Source organism: Labrus bergylta, chromosome 13, assembly GCF_963930695.1.
Source record: "Labrus bergylta chromosome 13, fLabBer1.1, whole genome shotgun sequence".
Taxonomy (NCBI): Eukaryota; Metazoa; Chordata; class Actinopteri; order Labriformes; family Labridae; genus Labrus; species Labrus bergylta.
This window is the reverse complement of record NC_089207.1, coordinates 27269623-27290812: the sequence shown is the minus strand read 5'-3', so window position 1 is coordinate 27290812 and position 21190 is coordinate 27269623. Positions and strand designations below refer to the sequence as shown.

At 40.0% G+C, this 21190-nt stretch overlaps 2 protein-coding genes across 5 annotated transcripts in view; both read right to left on the bottom strand.

Annotated features, from left to right (window-relative positions):
* The window catches only part of b3galt1b (UDP-Gal:betaGlcNAc beta 1,3-galactosyltransferase, polypeptide 1b), a 49545-nt gene extending 47484 nt beyond the window's left edge, over positions 1-2061 (bottom strand). For all 3 annotated transcript variants that reach the window (XM_065962463.1, XM_065962464.1, XM_020644127.2), the window contains exon 1: positions 1883-2061. The gene's annotated coding sequence lies outside the window, so the exon portion shown is untranslated. The remainder of the gene's footprint in view (positions 1-1882) is intronic.
* Positions 2062-3127: 1066 nt separating this feature from the next.
* On the bottom strand, positions 3128-20369 carry xirp2b (xin actin binding repeat containing 2b). 2 transcript variants are annotated; one of them, XM_020644175.3, is made up of 9 exons: positions 20215-20369; positions 17606-17769; positions 16806-16934; positions 16132-16221; positions 15813-15870; positions 15621-15709; positions 5832-15225; positions 4743-4873; positions 3128-4590 (listed from the first exon to the last, which is right to left on the bottom strand). In XM_020644175.3, exons 2-8 carry the CDS (start codon positions 17654-17656, stop codon positions 4782-4784), a joined length of 9903 nt encoding a protein of 3300 aa, XP_020499831.2. In that variant the 5' UTR covers positions 17657-17769; positions 20215-20369; the 3' UTR covers positions 3128-4590; positions 4743-4781. The 2 variants fall into 2 exon arrangements, with proteins under 2 accessions (XP_020499831.2, XP_065818219.1); XM_065962147.1 differs by lacking the exon at positions 17606-17769 and having other exon boundaries at positions 20215-20349.
* Between the last annotated feature and the right edge of the window lie 821 nt (positions 20370-21190).

The following is a 21190-nucleotide window of genomic DNA, read 5'->3' as shown; positions in this document are numbered from 1 at the left end:
GTGTCAAGCTGTGTTTTTCAGGAAAGTGAAAAGGCTGGAAGGAATACATACAATACAGAGGAAGCTGTGCACATGTGGCCTATTATTATCCTGTCTGTGTCCTGGCTGATCTGGACCAGTAAATACTGTGCTATTGTCTTCACTTGATGAAAATTACATGCCAATACAGACAGGATGCATTGTGTAACCTTGTGCACAGAAAATAATATGGTTTTAAATGTGCAAGAGAACCCGGCTGCTTTCAACAGGACACATGAATTAGTATAATTCACATATAAACCATGCATGAATTCTAAGTTTTTTTAAATGACTACAAATTAAAAATGTGTCATTTTTTTTATCTCCATTGACTCTGTTGAACTTTATGAATTCCAAACAAATAGAGACCAATAGCCTTCATCATTTAAAACCAATCCAAAATACACAGACAACATCTGAATGAACGCCAAATCTAAGTCCAGTGTAACAAGGGAGGCACCACTGACTAAGCTAAGATACAGTCCACTTGAACTTGAGATTAAGGCTTCAGACACCACACACTCATTAACACCTTGCAGGAGTGTGATTAGTGCGAGCGGTCACAGTAAGCAGGGCACACACACACAGACATGTCCTCATAGTTTAAGTACAGGCTCTGCAGCAAACAACACAAACAAAAAGACTGCTTCTTAACACAACGGGAGCTTTGGCAGGAAGCCTTGCTTACTGTACCAGATGGACATGTTATGGAAACCATCATGTGGCTGAACGAGAAAGAGGATTAGTGTTTGATCCCGATAATGATCTAAAATGTCCCAGTAATGGCAGCGAGAATAGGCACAGCTCTAGAGAGAGAGAGAGAGAGAGAGAGAGAGAGAGAGAGAGACTTCCTTCTCTTGACTTTGAACTTTAAAAGCTCTTCTGAATGTTTGTTTTGTCTCAAAATGCATTCGCTGCAAAAGCAAGAGATACAATAGAAATGCCAGGGTCATATAGATAATATGTGGTAAAAAGTATCTAAAAGGCAGCTTAGAAGGAAAAAGAATGCATGTATATAATAATAATAACTACTGCCTTGAAAAAACTATAGCCTAACAGAACAAACCTGGTTTAGGGTGGTTAATATCACACTGATTATATAGATTAAGAAATAAAACCAATGATGAAAACATATTGCACAGCTTGTATGATCAAAACTTCAATACTACTGATTTTTTTTTTTTTTAGTTTGCTATGGTTGCAGTGCAGTCTGACTTACTCAGCAGCATCATTTATTATTAATCAATGACAAATAACAATCATAATTTAATCAAATTATAAAATGGTCATTTACTAACATCTCGGTTATCTGTGTCAGAATGATTTTCGAGGACTAATGTGTTAATACTAAACTCATCATGACAGTAAAGTAAACCTTTAAAAGTAGAGCTTTTTCTCAGCGGCACCAGCATCCTACAAGACAATGACAAGGGAACAATTACATTACAAAAGACAAACACGTCTGCTCAAAGTTTGCTGGGCCCACTGTGTAAGTTGTGCACCTGCATGTCCCCTCGCCCTGGACATCCTACGCATTTGTACGAGCAGAAGGGACAGCCCCTGTGAAATAGGACGGGGATCAGTGAGTGTGCTCAGCGGGGATTGAGCCAAAGTAGCTGCATCACTGTAGACCCAGGCGGGTAAAACTGCAGGAGACTAAAGCAGAGATCAAACCCTCATAATGCCCGGGACAGTCTGAAAAAAACGGCAGATAAGGCAACGGAAAAGAAAAAAAGGAAACAAATATTTCCTGCGGTGAAGTAAATCGACCTACATTGAATAGGAAAAAGTAGATTCACTACATTTGACTCCACCTGCATGCAAGGAGCCATGTCCGAGAAACAAACGTCCTTGTTGTGCTCACCTCTCTCTCTGTGTCTCCATCCCACTCAGACTTGTGGTCCTGATGATACGCTGCTGCTGCTGCTTTGCTCCAGCATCATAAAGCACTGTTTTTCCACTAAGGAGGGGGAAACATGATGGTAGTGCAAACCAGGCTGACGTACCGCCCTGACGAGACCGTGCCGACCAATCAGAGTGTAATCCGGTAGAGTCCTTAACCAATCCGCTCAGGGGGAAAGTGAGGCGTAGCAAGGTAGATTGACGCTGTTGGAGAATTCGAAGGCAACTCATGCACACCAGACAGACTACACATTCAGCTGGGAAAACAGTCACACCTCGAAGGGTTAACAGAGCCAAGCAAGTACTAATGTGTTCCCTCATATATTACAAGTACTAATATATCGTCGTTTATCCTCAATAATGTAGACTAAGGTAATGTGTTAGCTTCTATCCATGTCTCTACTATTGATAGCTAACAGATAAACATCATAAACGAATTTTTAGTAAAGAAAAAATGCCTAAATTAAAGAAAGCATACAATATAAAACTGTGGAAATGTAAAAAATAAATAAAATAATCAGATGTTAAAGGTAAACTGTGCATTGCGTCAGTTATAACTAATCATTATTGTCTGTACAGCCAACAACAACTTGTTAATGAGTCCTAAATTTGGATATAAGCTTGTTCAACCCCGATTTAGAGTACTATAAATAGAAATCTACAAGATTTAAGATACTCACTTTGCCTACAAAATTGCAATATAGACCTAGCTATATAAAGTGTTAAGCAGTTTTATGGGTGGTCAGAGTAAGCAAAAGGTATCCTAAGCTTGTGCATGTCCACATTGAGGAGCAGTAAGAGGATGAGTAACCACATTTGGTCATAAGCTTATTTTGGACTGGCTGTAAAATTCATCGAAGACATGTGCTGTATCCTCTGCTGCTGTGTCACTCAGCCTGTGTTCAAGCTCTTTACACATTGCCCTCGTTTCAGTACTCTAATTCTAAATTTTCCTATCGTGGCAATGGTTTTCCAGTCTAGTGTGGGCAGGTACTGAGCTTCAAAATCCCATTGAGGGTGGGGATAACTTCTAAAGGAGATTAAAACACGGTGTGAAAATTCCACTGACCTGCTCTTGTTTCCTTTAGGCTGCTTCAACCAGACAAACACAACACACAAGAGAGTAGGCCTACTTCCTGTTGCATTTTTTTTTACTGGATGAACGCTGAAGATGGAGTAAGACTTTCAAAAAAGACACACAACACAGTTAAATTCAATATTTTATTGCCCTTAGATCAGCAATGATGTAAATGAACCAGCCTGACAGTGTGACATAATCAGGAATTCTCTTGTATAAAGCAAGGAATAACTGTCTAATCTATCAAATAAAATGATTCATTCAAAAATATTTGTTGTTCAAAATAGGATACAAATGTCCAAAACAAACATGATTATAACCAATTCACTGGTTTATATTATATACTTTCAATATTATAAATAATATGATTCCAGATGCTTTAAGTTGTCTGCACAGCAGGTGCTTAAAAAAAGGAAAATGCAAAAATGTTGATATCTTAAATAATAATAGCCCTGGCAAAATAGTACAACAGTAAAGTCTATAGACTGAAAATATATTCTATGGACCAGCATAAAAAAATGGAGTGAACTGAATAAAACAAAGGAGATTGAAAAAGACATGGGGCTGGATTTTATTTTAAAGTACCATTAGGGGATATTACTATGCTACATCCAAAAGCAGTGTGAGTTGTGAGGTAAAGCTTTTCAGCTAATTTAAAAGTCTCTAACTCAAAACAAAAATGTTAATACAAAAAATATTTTATTTTCAGTTACTATTTAACTTGATATAGTTCTTAGAGTTTTAAAGATGCCCTTTACTGCCAAAATGTGATTAACTAATAAGTTTATTAAAAAAAACATGTCATAGGGACTGCTGAACATCTGGTTAAAAAATAAGGAAATTCAATCAAACAAATACACGTGAGAAAAACCTGTCAGTTTAAGGCATACTGCTTCATGTCCATGTTCACTTTCTAAACCTTTTCCATATCTATCTATATTCCACTTACCATCAACGTTACAACCTGCTTTATCACTTGCACACCATCTAAAAATATATACACAGTTTCCTTTCATATCCTAACTTTACACGTTCCCTTTTAAATCACTTATCTGCATGACCTTTAATCACTTTCTTAACAGTACAGGCTGGACAGTTCTTTCTATCTTATCGTACCATCCTTTCTCTTGTGCTTCCTCTCTGGAGTTATTTGACTGAACTGTGGTTGGGTGACTTTATTTCAAAGGACACTTTTGGGAACAGCCTTTCTGTGTTGGTGTTTGGCTGACGTTGGGGAGTTGTCAGGAGGGGGCCACTGTGGTTTGGTTAGCTGAATGTCTTCCTCTATCTTAAAAGCTTTCTTTTGGGGATCAGCCTGTGGGGGCCAAACTACAGATATTCTGTTAAAGAGTGGTTTGCTTTCATCGCACGTTTTTGTCACTTCGTTTTCACTCACGTGTGTTTTGTCTATTGAATTTCGGCTGCTCATGGAATATCTCCATTCAAGTTTCTCATCTGAGGGGATAGGACCAACGCTTCCTGTGGGAGGTTTCTGCCCAAGTCCATTATCGTAGTTTCCATGGGACTTAAGGAGTTGTTTGTAATGGGGTAGACAGTAGAGATGTCCATGGAGAGAGATGTAATTTCCTAGGCTACAAGATAAATGAATATTGTTTCAGTGACGCACCATTTTAAAATAATTCAATAGTAACCAACTGTATATATTCTTAACAATTATTCCCATGGCTATTAAATACAAAGGCATTTATCAATTTATATTTTAATGTTTAATGGCCATATTTACCTTAATTTATTTCTGCAGTGCTCACAGCAGAAACAAGATTTATGGTATTTCTTTTTGTCCACTATAAGAGCATCCATCGGATAAGCTCTCCTCCAGCAAACTGTGCATAGCTCCGACTTCGGAACTCGAACCTGTTGGATAGAGATAAAATGCAAATCATTAGATTTTTATTTCAGATTTTTTATTTTCTATTTGAGAAGCCTCACAATGCAAAAACAATCTTATTAGTACAAGCGGTACAAAAGATTATGGTTTTATGTCAAACTGTATATATCATGCATATTTATTTGGTTTAGTGAAACATTTGCAGAGGTCATGGGAGGGGATGATTCAGATCATCAGACCTGGTTTGCATTTTGTCCTATCTACATACATCCATGTATCTCTCTTATCTCATCTCATCTACAAATAAGCTATGATCTTGGTCAGTTCAAGGTGCATTATATAATTTATTTATTATGGACTGCTAAAGCACAGCCCTCCAACATTAAATTAATCAAATTTGAACAATTTTAATTAAAACAAATAAATGTTTGACTGTTACAAATTTACAAAAGTTTAACAAAGTATTTCAATCCACAGTCAACTAAGATATTTCTTTTAATCAAATGCCATAATACTTTTAAGTAGACTGTACCCATTATCTGTTCAAGGTTTGATGTTGGCATTAGATATTCATCTATTTTGCTCTATGGATGGGAAAATGACTTTTGGTAGAGACTGGTCTTCAAATAAAGACTACTTAAGTCATTTGTTGCCCCGAATTATCAAGTCTAACTTTTCCTTTCTCCCAAAATATGATTTATGACCAAACACATGTAAAACTATTGACATCCCACCATCTTTAGCCGTACACTATTTGCTGAGTGCTAGCATGTTAGCCTCCCTGTTACAATTCAGCATGAGTATGTTTACATGCTGATGTTGCTCTCTGTTTTTGTTGGTTTTTACCAACACTTTTTGTTTTAGCCCACACAATTTATAAAATCTAGTAATCTTAAAATTCTGCATTTAAAAACAAAAGGTCAACATAGCCATCCAAAGTCCATGCCATTGGCTTCTGTTGCTTCATGCTGCATAGGTCTTTACCAGATGAGACAATCTGTGTCTGCTGTGACACAACTTGCGATGTCGTCTCCTCAGCAACAGTGTAGCCAAGACTCTTGAAAACGGTCTCACTCTCTGTCCATGTTTTGTGGAAATTTCTCAGCAAATTCTCAGTAGCATCCTCATCGTAAGTCTCTGTTCGCCTCACTGCGGCTGCTTTCCTTCTTACTGCATCAGCATATGAAAAAGGAGTGTGTTCAGTTGACACACTCTCAGAGTGCTCAGTGACAGCGGTCCTTGTTCCAGTGACCTTGTTACCAAACTCATCGAGATTTGAGAAATGTTCTGTGATTGATTTGGTTTCAGAGAAGGCTTCTGGTTTAGCTGGCACACTTTCCAGCTCATTTTTCAACTGAGGGAGGGGGGTGCTGTGCCGTGAGCCTCCCTTTGTCTCTTGAGGACTTTCCCGCTTTGAAGTGTCTGATTTTGTTTTACCCAGGCTTGACACAGACTCCTCCCAATCCTTTTTCTCCTCTCCGATTGAGGAACTTTGCTCAACCAGTTCAAAAACATTTTTGATAGCATGGATGTCAAAAGTTGGCATTTCCTGTTCCAGAATGTCTATTTGCTCTTCTGTGCTTTCGGTGTAATTGTGCAGCTGCTCTGTAAGTGGGGTAAGCTCTTTTCTGCTATGCGATTTTTCTTCAGGTGATTCAAATTTGTGTACAAGATTAGACAAGTCTGCCCTGGGAAGCTCTTCCTTGTCTTTGTTTTTATTTTCCTCCTCACTGTCCTCCACGTCTGAGCCCAATCTTTCAGGGATAGCAATGGGCTCTTTCCGCATATAGGTCTTATTAATTTCAGCCTTTTGAGCCTCTTCAAAAAAGCATTTCTTTTCTTTGAAAGATGCAGTTGATGGCTCTGAATTATCAGAATCTTCACCAAGATCTGGGTCATTTTGACACATTAGCATGTGGGGCTCAGACTTACTTTGCATTTCATTTGCTTTCAAACCTTCTGAAATATTTGCTTCATTTTCTGAAAAGCGTTCCAGATTTGCATCAGCCCCCTGAGCCCCATCGGATAAACTCTTTATGGATTTCTCTGTCGCAGTCCATGTCCCTGAAGCCTCCAAAAGATGGGAATCAATCTTGATTTGCCGGTGGAATGAGGCAGGTGATTCCACAATCTCCGATTTCTTGTCTGTGATTTGTTGGGGAAGCATGGGCGGTGGGGTTACACCGCGGGAGAGCTTTGCCGTTGTGTCTTTAAGTCGAGTCAAATTTTCTGCTCGGTCAAAAGTTGGAGAAGGTGTGATTCTAGTGAGGCGCATTGTGGGAGTTTCACACCTGCGTGGTGGTGGGGTGGGAGGTGTTGGTGGCCTGTGCAACAGGGTTGGTGATGGAGTTACTCTCTGGGGCGAGTCAGTCCTCCGTGTGGATTCAATTGTGATAAACGTTGGCGAGGGAGAACGCATTCTCAGCAACGGCGAAGGAGCCCGAAGGTCGACAGACTTGAACTGAGTCACGTCTTCTTTCCTTCTCTCTTGGGAGGTATTTTTCTTTGTTTGGTTTTTGATTTTGGCAGAACCAATACTGATCTTGGATATTCTTGGTGTGGCACTGCCAGAAGTTGATTTCTCAGACACTGACTCACATTCATGCTTTTCCATTGTCTCACTATCTTCCCCCTGTCTCATGAGCCAATCTGGATCTGTATCAAACCGAGTTGTCAGAGTTTTAGAATTATTTTCAGAGACGCTTTGTATTTCTGTAATTTGAGAAATTAACACTTGGCCGTCTCGCCTCTGAGATTCCTCTGTTATCTTGGCTTTTGACTTTCCAGGTTCATGTTGTTGCGACTTGAATGTCACTGAAATTGGGGCATCCTTGTTTTTTTCTGCTGGTTCCACTACACTTTGCTGAATAACTGTCTGCCCTTTCTTCTTTTGAGATCCCTTCCCATTCTTTTGAACTGCTTTTGGTTGCTGGAAGTCCTGATCATCTTTACTTTCTGTTGTAATAACTTCAATATGCTCTTCATTTACAGTTTTGTGAGTTTGGGTGGCCGCAATTGTCACCTGAGTTTGTTCGACTTTTTCAGATAATGCTGTCTTGATCTCTTTAACTTCCACATGTTGCTGTCTTGATTTCTTGGACTTCTTTTTCTTTTTGGATGGAGTTGGACTTTCTGTTTGGGTGTCAGTTAAGCAAACATTAACAGCAGGCATGGAGGCAGCAGCAAGAGAGGGAGCAACCTTTGCAATCCCCTGCTTTAACTCTGCACTTACTTCTTTAGGTTCGCTTATCACTTTCACCTCAGTAGCTTCGTTCAGTTCCACCTTGACTTCTTGTGAAACACTTTGTTTCTCGGTCTCATTGGATGTTTTTACCTCAACTTGCTTTTCTTGCTTATTGTTCTTTTTCCCTTTTTGGTTGGGTTTTCCATTTTTTCCATTCATATTGGAAGCTGCCTTTTCCTTTTGCACTGGTAGATCTGAAACTGTCTCTTTGATCTTGGTAGGGGAATGATCAGTTTTCTTCTTGTTATCGCGCTGTGGTGATTTGGACTCCTTTACTTTTTTGTCTGCCTGAATGGGAAGATCATTGGGTAATTCTGGTGTTGAATTATCTCTTGTCTGCTTGTTGTCAGACTGTGATTTTGCTATTTTATTAGGGACGTTCTCAGCACGTGTTGTATCTTTGTTTTGATCTTCATATTTGTCAGAGCCCTTTGTTTTCAGATTTTTAGGATCCATCTTTCTTTCAGCCAGCATGTTTTCTGTTTTTGCAACTTCAGTAATTGAGGCGTGGGCTTGGTCAGCCATGACAGACTGAGCAGACTGTGTGGAGGAAACAGAAACTGTTTTCTGTGAGGTTGTATGCATCTGCTGTCTAACAGCTGAGACGGACGAGGTCTTCTGAAAGGAGACAACCTTAGAAGTCTCATTAGAGACAACTTGCTGTTTGGCAGAAGATATAATTGTTGAATCTGAGAGGATTTTTTCATGACTAGAACTGAAATTGCTTTGGGTAGTATTTGAGACCAAAGATAGATCACTGGATTTGGATTCTGAGCCAACACTCGATGACATATTTTCAGTTCTTTGAGGTTTGATTTGTGATTTGTTGTTATTTAACTGCTCTGTCTCTTTGTTGGAAAGCATTTCAAAAGCAGCTGTAACTGAGTCATGGATGAAAGTGGGTGTTGGAGTGGTTGGGGGGGTGTATTCCTCCTTCAGCTTTCGGTACTTTTCTTCTGATTTTATTAATGCTGTGTTAAATTTACTCATATTCCCTCTCATGAAAGGTGGAGGAGAGGGTGGAGGGGTGAATCTTACTGGAGAAACGTAGACTTTCTTGAGTGGTTGTGGAGATGCAGGTGGAGGAGGGATTTCACGGGACACTGTTTTTGATGTTTGTATTGTTGTTTTTGTTTGGTTTTGGCTCATTTCTACTACTTTCTCTGTTTTGACCGCCACTTGTTTGGCCTCACTTAATTCTACTTTAGGCTCAAGCTTCGGGACCAGATGTACAATGGGAGCTTTCACTTTTTTCACAGTCATCTTTTTTGCTTTAGCTGGTGAAGGATGAATTCCATGTGCTGGCATACTTTCCAGTTCCTGTTGAGATGGAGGAGGTGGGAGGAAGTCCTGTTCACTAGTGAGTGGAGGTGGTGGAGGAGGAAGGTGGTCAATGTCAGAAACAACAGAGGTAGGAGGAGGAGGAGGAGGAGGTGGAAGAAGGTCACTGTCTACCACTGGTGGAGGTGGAGGTGGGAGAGGCAGATCAAGCTCTGGTGCCTGTGGTCCTAGCATTAAAACATCAGTTGTTACTTTAGTTTGATCTACTCTAAGCATTCCTTTTGGATTCGACTTTAGATTACGGAACTGTGTCTTTAATGTCTTGATGCCATGGTTTTGGGTAATCATTTTATGCTGCACCACCGTTGTGGATTTTTGAGCAGACTGCTCCACAGAACTTGACTTTGTTCTAATTATTTCACTTTCATTTGAGATGGATTGGCTTTCTTTTGATGTTTCAACCAAATTGGCTGTTTTTATCTTTTGTATGTTTCGTTGTTCATCATCCTGTAGGTTTTTAACTGGAGGGCTCTGCTTGACTCTGACTCTTCTGTATGCTCCAAGTCTGACTTTGGGAGTTTCACGCTGTGCTGTTTCCAACAAGGATTTAATAGTGCCTTTTACATCACCCTTTATCACATCTTCCTTTCCCAGCTGGGTTTGTTCCTGAGTCTCATATAATGACTTGATTGACATCTTTACATCCCCCTTCACATCACCCTCAAGGCTTGGGCTCCTTTGCATCCTTGGTGAAGATGGAGACTCCATCAAGAGTTGAATCTTTCCTCGGACGTCTCCCTGAACGTCTACTTCTTGTTGACCCATCTTCCTCTCACTGGAGGCATCGTGTAGACTTTGCATTGCTATACGAATATCACCCCTCACAATTTCTTCTTTTTCAACTTCCTTCACGGCTCGCTTCGCCTGCTCCAATGATTTAAGAGTTGCCTTCACATCCCCAGAAACTAAATCATCAACAGCAGCTTCTACTTTGGATGTTGCTGATTTCTCAAGAGATCTCAGAGCCCCTTTGATATTTCCTGGTATGATATCTGGCTTCTCCAACTCCTTGTACCGATTTTGAGCCCTCTCCAGGCACCGCAGAGCTTTGGGTATGTTGCCTTTCACCACTTCCTCTTTCTCTACAAAAACTGTCTGATTTGCCGAGACAGACAATGAATTCAAAGCAGCTCTTAAATCACCTTTGACTATCTCCTCCTTTTGGAGTCTTTCCAATGAGACGGTTGGCTCTGACATGAAAACTTTTACCGTGTTGTGAACATCTCCGGGTACAATATCCTCAATTGTACGCTCAATTTGCGTTTGATTTTGGCCAAGGATGAGTTTTGTACTCTTGATATCACCCCCAAGGATCCTCTCTTTTTCTGCTGTCTCTGATTGAGTCTCACCAGGTCCTAAATGAAGCTGTTTCAGATAATCTAGAGCTCCAGATTCAATGCAGGTTGAGTAAAAATTGACATTCCCTCTTTCAGTGTCATCTACCTTTATCTTCACTGCCTGATCTGCCTTGTCTGCACTGGCCAAGTTTTGAAGAGCACTCTTTATATCCCCTCTTACAATGCTCTCCTTCTCAACACTTGTGTTTTCTTGTTTATTAAGAAGGGAATATATTGTCATCTGCACATCACCTTTCTCATCCTCCTGGATGAGTAGTCCATGTTTTGCCAACCCACCCTCATTGAAAAGGTTGTTAATAGCTTCCTGAATGTCACCTCGTAATATTTCCTCCCTCTCAACACAGCTGTCTCTCTCTTGGTTGAATAGTTGGTGCACTGTTGAACTGATGTTACCCTTCTCTTCTGAATCTATGACAATCTGCTGCTCTTGTCTTTCCTGTCTGTTTAGTAGGTTTATCATAATAGTCTGCAGATCTCCCCTGATAACTTCCTCTCGCTGAATCTCTGGAGACTGCTTGTTCATTAGCTGGTACTTGGCCATCCTAACGTCTCCAATTTCATCAGCTTCAATGAGAACTCCCTCTGACTTGACCATTTTCTGGCTGTAAAGTTCCTCAAGAGTTCCCTTAATGCTCTTGCCCAGGATTTCAGTCTTCTCCATCTTTGTCTCATTAAAGTTGTCGAATGGGGTTGTTTCAAAGAGCCAAGTTGTTGTCTTTACATCCGCATTAGATATCTCTTCTTGAGTGATGGTTGGATGATCTTCATGCTCATTTACCTCTTTAATATGGTCAAGAGGATTTTTCTCAAAGAGCCATACTGAATGCTTAACATCTCCCTTTGAAACATCCTCTTTTTTAACGGTTTCAATTAGATTTTCAGAGCTCATGCTTCTTATTTTGTCCATTGACTGGGTTTCAAACCTCCATTTGGCAGTCCTTACATCTCCTTTTTGTATTTCACTCACATTAACTGTTCTTACAGATTCTTGAGACAGGGCATCAGACTCAAAACGATTTTTGTTCATTCTGACATTGCCTCCTTGAATATCATCCACAGTTTTTATCAAAGCCTTCTTTTCCTCAGCTATCCTATCAAGAGGCTGTGTCTCAAATCTCCACTTGGCAGAGGTGACATCTCCTTTTTGCACATCCTGTTGTGTGACAGATTTAATTATATAAACCTCATCCATGTCCCTAATGGCATCAAGGGGCTTTGTTTCAAACAACCATCGAGTTCCAACGACATCACCTCTTGTAACCTCCTCACTGGTGACAGTGGTGACCTCGTGATAAAGGCCCTCTTTGTCCTGAATGGCATAGAGGGGCTGATTTTCAAACATCATAGTGTAATTTCTCACATCACCCTTCTCATCTTCATCTCTGAAAATCTTTTGCCTCATCGACAGCTCTGAGTTCATCTCATAGGACCCCTCATGAATCGTATCCAAGGAGCAGGTTTCAAAAATAAAACGGCCCTTATCAACATCCCCTCCTTGCACATCATGTATTGTACGTCCGCTCATCGATTCTTCTTGGCTATCATGTATTGTATCTATCGATTGGTTTTCAAAGAGCCACTTGCAGTTCACTACGTTTCCTTTTTGTATGTCCTCAGTTTGAACTCGCTTGAGCTTTTGCCTAACTTCTTCAGAGGTAGAAGTCAGAATATCGGATGTTTGATTCTCAAAAATGTACTTCATCTTTGACACATCTCCTGATGCAAAGTCGATCTCAGTGACACGTTTGAAAGAGTTTGTCTCCTCCCCAGTAAGATTCTCCAGTTTCTCTGTCTCAAAGAGAAAACAAGCCGTTCTTACATCTTTTCCTCGAATGACCTCCTGATTCACACTGCTTGTTTTCAGAACAGTCCCTGTCTCATCATGGATAGTATCAAGTGCTTGTGTCTCAAAAAGCCATGTGCAAGTTTTCACATCTCCCTTTTGCACTTCGTCAGATTCCTGCTCAGCTTTTGACTCCACTCTTTCATACAAGATGTCCATTGGTTTTGTCTCAAATAGCCACTTGCAGGTTTTTACGTCGCCCTTCATGATGTCTTGTTTTGAACTTGTCCCCACAACTTCTTCATCTTCAATATTGCTGAAATACTTAATAGCATCAAGCGGCTGTGTTTCAAACAACCACTTGGCTGTTTTAACATCCCCAGACTCTATTTCTTGTTTCGATATACCTTTGATAATTTGGAATTTATCAATGGTTTCGTCAAATTGGTCAATGGGGCGTGTTTCAAACATCCACTTGCATGTTGTTACATCTCCTTTCACAACCTCTTCACGCCGCACTGTCTTCACCTCATGGAAGTGCCCTGAGCTGTCTTGCATAGCATACATAGGAGTCGACTCAAACAGATTTTTATTGGACTTTACAGAACCTGAAGTCACACCTTCGATCATAATCTTCTGAGATTCATCTTTCCAGTTACAATCTGTGCTTTCAAAGATTTGCTTGTAGTTCAAGACATCCACTTTATCAATTTCTTCCATGTCAATCGTTCTCATGACTTCCTTCCTTTCCTCTCTTATCTGCTCAAGGGGTTGGCTTTCAAATCTCCATTTCTGATGTCTAACATCACCCCTCTCCTCATTAAGTGTTACTCCTTTTTTCAGTTTGCCCACCTCTGCAAGCTCCTTCAACTCCTCGGATGGATTTGTTTCGAAATAATGTCTAGCTGATCTCACATTACCTGCAATAATGTCTTCTTTTGTCAGGGGCTGTGCGTTTGAATCGTCTTTTAAAGTGTCCATTGGCTGGGTTTCAAATACCCAGCAGTTCTTGCGAACATCTGCCCTGCAGCTTGTCCCATCCTCCTGTGTGAGGTCATTTTCTATGTTCACAGTGCGGATAACCTCTTTCTTCTGCTCTCTTATATGCTCTAGAGGCTGGCTCTCAAAGCGCCATTTTTGGTGTCTCACATCCCCTTTCACTTCTTCATTTACTGTTGCCTTTTGAAGTTTTCCGACCTCAGGCCCAGTCTTTCTCACTGCTTGAGGGCTGCTTTCAAAAAAATGCCTAGCAGATCTAACATTGCCCCCTATAATCTCTTCAAGAGACTGGGGTCTAGCATTGGCGTCATCCTTCAAAGAATCCATTGGCTGGGTTTCAAACACTAAGCAGTGTTTGCGCACATCAGCTCGGATGATCTCTTTGTTCTCAATTTTGGAACTTTCCCACTCACTGAGAGAATTCAATGTTTTTATCTCAAACAGCCACCTACCCCAGACTCCCTTATTGCTATCCTCCATGGAAAGACTGCACACAATCTTTAAAGCTGAAGGTTCTCTGTTTGTCATGTCCAAGGGTTGGGTATCAAAAAGCCAACGTGAGGCAATAGAGTTTTCCAATTCAGTTTCAATTTTACGCACAGACTTGACCTCCAGCATTTGGCTTGATTGTCCCATGATGATGCATTTAAACTGAGTGTCAAAAGTGCTTGTAACAGTTTTCACTTCATCATTAATTTCCTCTAATACGGACCTCAGACTCAGCATGTGGCTCTCATCAATGGTCTCTGTGTGTCCAAGGCTTGCCATGTACTTATCGTCGATCATGTAAATGGTAGCATTTCCATCTTCTTCTGTGAAGACAATCTCTTTTGTTAAATCCTCCTCCTTATGCAATTTATTTAGAGTGTCCATTGTCTGAGTTTCAAACAACCAGGCCGCAGCACGAACATCTCCTTTGTCTAATTTGTTGAATTTGTTTTTATATTCAGTTGAGTTGGTATTGTGCAAACTCAGCTCATCCATCGGTTTGGTCTCAAACATCCAAGCTGTACGTCTCACATCTTTTCCAAGAATCATCTCCTGTTGACTTATGTTGTTTTCCTCATCATCCTCATCCAGAGTTTCATCTTTTATGGTATCCAGTGGCTTATTTTCAAACATCCAACGCATGGCCTGCACCTCCCCGGGAAGAATCTCTTCCCATTCCCCATATTCTTCATCGTTGACATCATTTGGACTACCACCTTCGTCCTCATACATATACTCTTGGCCCTCTAAGTGGTTGTTCTCAGTTTCCTCGTAATCACTATAATATTCCTTCTCAATGTTCTTTCTGACCTCAGGATGAATATGCTTGTAGAGGCGTTTAAGCTCATGCATACTCCTCTGCTTGAATAAAGCCTCTCTGTTGAGTGGGTACTTGGAGGGGTTTGCTGGTTCTGGCGGCTCAGGTGAGTAATGGCATACTTGAATGTTTGGACTCTCTGATGGCATTTGTAGTAAGTCTGGAGGCGGGGGTGGAAGATAGTCAGAATCCTCAATTGGCGGGGGTGGAAAGTCCTCGTAATCCATCACTACAGCCGATGTATTGTCTGTTGCCTCAATAGCAGATGCTTCACCAACCTCACTAGTGATTGTGGTGTTTTGTGTCACGTTTGAGGACCACTTAGATCGATTGATGTCACGCTCAATCTTTTTAAGGAACAGAAATAATATGTGTGGGTAAATTATTCAAGTTCCTTCACAGAACATAGTTATATGAACACAAAAAAATCTTCTTTTTGTAACTCTTAAAGATAGATTGAGATTATAAAACATGATTAATTTAACATAGCAGAACACCTATGTGACCAGGATTAATGGTACTGCATAAATAAGAATCTTTCTTGTACTCTTTGCAGCCATAAATCAATACATTACTGATGAGTTCAAATCCTTAAAACTGGCATTTCATTTAATTCCCCCTCGGGGATTAATCACATCAACAGTGTTGAAATAAAAAATAACCCTGTTCATGTATTTTTTTAATTTAATATCCCTAATATTCTCAATACATTGCCTTACATAAGGAGACAAGAGATAATTACCTTAATTGGTTTGTGTGAAGCAGCCTCCTCTATCGTTCTTTCAAAGCGATCCCTTAGTTCTTTTGTAGAGTACCTTGGAAAGTCCTCTTCTAAAAGTTAGCACAGACATAATTATGAAGTTAGGCTCTCAGATTTTCTAGTTAGCGAAAATGTTTGTGGCAGTAAAACAAACTTTTCACACAAACAACTCACCTGTTTCATCTTGATGGTTTTCATAACTGGATTCCAAGTTATTGTTGCTGTATGTGATCTATGAATTTAAAACAAGACATGGAAATAACATACCAAACCTGGTAAAATACATTTTAAACCACATTTTGCAAACATTTTGCTATTGATTGTTAGGTTTTACTCTCTTAGCCTAAACAGTCCGAGTACTACACAAACATCAATTCTGCAAATCTGATAGATTGAAATCTGTTACAGTTTTTACTCAAGAGAATCAGAGTATAAAGCTCATTAGCAAAACATTATCACACTCCCTGCCGGTACACAGAGACTAACAATTTACCATGGTGTCTTGGTTGACATTGAGCTGCTGACTGCCTGGGAGGACCTGCCTGCTGCTGCTTGACACTGTCACCTCAGAGTTTGAGATTTCCTGTGAAGAAATGACAGCGGTTATCAAACACAGTGAGAAAGTGTGTATTTGCCACACACAATACACAAAAGACACAGATAACCTTCTCGATCTCATTTGAACACACATAGATACAAATGTTAGCTTACTCCACTCAACCAGTCAAAGCTTAATAACACAACTGAGTATCATGTAGAGAAGATGCTCTGACAGATTGTGCTGGAGTTTATCACAGATGGAGACAAGATGACAAAGAATGTGTCAAACTGTTCACTTTAAAAACTAAGAAAGAAATAAGAAATTCATTCCCAGAGCTTTGCAAACTTTCTGTCTTTTGAATGGAGCTTTAAAATAAGTGCTATAAAGAGCGCCCTGGAGGTTTTCTTGAAATCTGTTAGAAATGACTAGTTAGGTAAGTTACACACTCTGCTCCAGTGTTGATGCGATGAGATGTAAGATAATATTCAGCAGCACATATTTGACATACATAGATTCCCATTGAAGGCTAAAGGTGGTCAGGTTCAGAGGAACTGTTGCCAATAAAGGCATTCTTTCATGCTCTTAGCATGCTAAGATGATATGCTAAATGTGGTCTACATATGTACCTGCATGGTTCTGTGATGAAAGTGGAACTGGGTAACATTGTGTGAAGATGCAGTTTCCTGGATCTCAAATTGCTTCCTCACACTGGCAAGTCCCCCAGGCAGGGAACAGACCTCCGACTCCTCCATGACCTAATGAAGCAGGAAATATCATTAGCTGCTTCCTCTTCGACAAGACCTGAAATCAAAAAAATGCTTAATAGGGCTATTCTGTCTGGTGTGCATGCAGTGCGGGCTGCTGTCAAGCTAATGCTTTATGCAGTTTGCTCTCTTTCTCTCTCTCTCTCTCTCTCTCTCTCTCTCTCTTTCTCTATACACACACACTCAAAATACATAATAGGCTGTTATGTCGTCTGTAAACGTTAAATCTACATAAGGGAATGTTAAAGCTCTTTCAAAGTAGAGCCAACATTTCTTTGTTTCTCCAGCCTTCTTCTATTTTCTGTCCTGTAGGGGGAGTCTCATGTTTCTACTCTATTTATATACACGTATATGCAAGACTGCTGATCCTCTTCCCCCCCACATCAAAACTGTCATCCCCTCCACTAATACTGCATGACAACACAAACAATAATGGTGGCAAAAGTGCGACTGAGCTTCCGGGCAAGCCTTAATAGTGTCCAGTCGCGAAAGGCTGAAGCAGACAACAGGACAGCAATCAAACCAATGTATTAAACCATAGAATATTGGTTTGTAATTACACAATTGTGTCTCTGCGGTGCATGAAGCTGTGGTAACTATACTCTAAGTTTGTTGTAGGTGAAACACTACATGTTCATGTTCATGCACAAGCTATAGAGTACCCCGCTTGGGATGTTGTTGTCTGCTCGCTTGGAGACAGCTGCCTGGTACATGGCCTCACAGTTGGTCAGTGGGATGACCTCTGAGTCCACAGAGTGAATCCGGTTCCTCTGGGTTAAATCTCTTTCGGGAAGTCCTGCCCTGGTTACACCTGCGCTGCCAGCAGCTAAGGCACAGATACCCAGTTAAATATAAAAAAATCTTCTAATGTTTGTTGTTAGGTGTCTAATAATTGTACAAGGGCGGTACACAACACTGCTGAGTTAAAAACGTGCAATTAAAGTACTGCTAATACTATCAGAGACTTCTCTGTATATGCTGCTGTTTTTTAAAAGACAAATTAGTTGTGAGCTCAATGGCTTTTTTGGGTGCAATATTAGACTGATATGTTCTACTATATTTGTTATATATATAATATACTACATATATTATATATATAATATACTACTATATATTCTACAGTGATTCTGCATGTGCGCATTAAAAACGTATTCGGCCAAAATGTATTGTTAGTTTTTGTATCTTGAGTGGGGAAATTTCAAGTGAATACCCTACAAAATAATGGTTTTGCAGAAAGTATTCCTCGCTAGAATTTCTTAATATACCCCTGGGGTTGTATGGTCCCTGGAAATGGTCATTTAGATCACATTGAGTATTGAAAGAGGTAATGAAGAATGAAGAATCTTTAAAGTTGTGTTATCACTTTTACTGTTTTTTGTCTTAAAGGCATTTCTTGCAGACCCTATTACCAATGAATGCAGTAATGTATCATGGGGTTTATTCATGTATTGTAGTGCATGGATGGACAATATTTCTCTCCATCTTTGTACACTTAGATACTGTAAGAGTTAGACAAACAGTACTCAAAGTAATATAACAGTTTAGCTGACAGGGTGTTGCAGTGTGCATCAAACTCCTAACATCTGCGGACTCCACATCAACCTTGCTGCTGACTCAACATTTGCATCTATGTTTGTGAATGCTAAGTATTCACACCTCAGTTTCTTTTGGATATAAATATGCTTTAAATTTATAGGGTGAAATATGAATCCAGACTCTTTTTATGTTTCTAAAGCACCTATATTACCCTGAAGACTAATTGCATATCTAAAAAAACGATTATATGCTCTACTTTTTCTCTGCGGTGAATTTGCACCCCTTAAAGCTTTATGCGTATGTCCATCTCATTATCATAACCCTTTTTGATCGCTTTGTTGCTGATGACTTATGACAGATTCTGATGAATGGTTCTTTTTGTGATTCCTGTATTTATGTTCATTGTTGTGAAGTGTTTTATGTCTGAAACCCTGTAATTGTGCTGCTGCCTGTCTTGGCCAGGACGCTCTTGTAAAAGAGATTTTTTAATCTCAATGAGACTTTTTCCTGGTTAAATAAAGGTTAAATAAAAAAATAAAAAAATAACAAGCAGTCTGTAAGCAAAGCAGCTATATACTAGAAGTAAGAGGTTATATTTATCTGTAATATAATTGGGCAGCAATGAACACATTTTATCACTGCATACTATGTCAGTCAGAAAATAGCAATGAAGTAAGAGTCAAGGAAACAAAAATAGACAGATATACCACTGCAGTGCAGATAACTGATGGATGATATGGCAAAATACACTTTACTAACCATTGGGGCATTGCACTGTAGTTACCTTCTTTCAAATGGTAAACTCATTTAGTCATTTTTGATTTGTTGCTTAGCAGTCCCCCAGGATGATCTATTTTGGACTCGGAGGAATGGCGGGTATGTTTTTGTAAACCAATCAGTCCATTCAGACGGATACAGAACAGGCATTATGCAACTCTAAAAGTAAAACCCTTAAAATCGTTTACAACACATTTTCAGTACAAATATGGACTTTTCTCGTAAATCCTAATCAGCTGAAAAATTTTGCACCAAAGCATATTCTGGTTATGTCTTGAGGGTAAGGATGAAGGGACAGTAAATTATTGAAAGAGGAACTGAAGTTTGATGCCAAAAAAAATCTGTCAACAGTCAGAGGCTATCTCATGACACCTAAGGTCGAGCTGAGAGCTCAAATAACAAGAAAGTGAAGTAATCTCGGCGCCATGGACTTGCTAAAATAAATCATGAACTATCATGACTATTTTAAACTTAACCATGAAGGGTTGTGTTTCTCAGTAAAATATAGAGGAAAGCTGCTAAGCCAAGGTTTGCGTCTCCAGATAGACTAAATTGATAACTTTGTGTTTTGGACACAGTTTTTAACAATATCATTTTTTTCCATTCCATGGGGCTACAGAGCACCCATATGTACATGTCTAGGTTCAGTAAATCCATCAGCTCAGTCTATCTATCTGAAATTAATTAACTTATAAAGCCAAAAAGAGAGCCAGATTTAATTTAGTATCTTGGACACAGTCTATTTCCCTGCAGGTCTGATGCAAATGGTCATTTTGTCTGCTGTATTGGAGCACAATAATTCAGTTGAGGTATTTCATGTTATCTCTGCTGATTATTAAAGGAAGTTTTGTGTTACATTTTCTGCATTCAAAATTATCAACACAAAATGTAGTTTAAAATCCCAAATCGTTCCACAGAATTGTAGACACAAGCACACAAACAAGTGCTGATCACCTACCAGGTAAGCAATGAATAATGAAAAAACAAGCTCAGCAGGTAGAAATCCCACAGAAAGGCCACTGCACCCCTGGCCTGCAGGGTCGTTCCAAGTCGAAAAGCAAATCCCAATCAGTTGGAGAACCAGCTCCAGTACTATGTGTTCACCTCTGTCCAACGAGCACACAGTGACAGCTGATTTTATTTTAGACCCTCCGCCCACTTGCAAAAGATGGGCCTGGGGGGCTTTTTTTTTTTTAGAGAGCCCTCCGTGCCTCTCATGTCAAGTCCCCAGAAAGTCCTTATGGAAGTACTTCCTGTGACTCCTCTCCAGACGCTTGTGTACTAATAAATCAGGTCACCCTGGTTTCATCATTGCGGCTCCCTCAGAGTGCATTGCATACTTTAGCAGCTGTTACCGCCTGTCATGATATGCCAAATTATGCACCAACAAATCCGCAACAAGTACTCGGAGAATCCCTAATTCTTCACTGCTTATGGATCAAAATAGATGTCAGTCAGGTGCAAATTCCCATGACGGTAAAGGGTGGTGAAATGTCTTGGCCGTGGTCTGAATTGGGGTCAATGATGTAATGCACTCTGCTGAGGTTAAAGGGGCCGTAAATACGAGACAAGAGACACCTCTGAGTGTGTGGCAGAGCGAGCCTACTCGTCTTGTTTGGCTCGGCTGGAGACGGTGGCGCCAGCCAGACTCTGGTATCTCATGGAAGCCCTGCCAGAGTGTGTGGAGACTAGACATGTCTGCAAGGCATCTACAAAACCCCGTCCAGCCACAGCATGTGTACCTGCATTTCCACAGAACACCTGCTTTTAGATTCTCGCTGCACAAAAACCATATCAAGCCGAAATGCCAACAGTCATCGATTTCAGCTGCTGATTATTTTATATGTACATATATACATGATCCTGGCATTACTCTAGGAAATGTTATGTTCAGGAAGGTTTTCACTGTCAAATTTGGTCAAGAACAAGAAAAG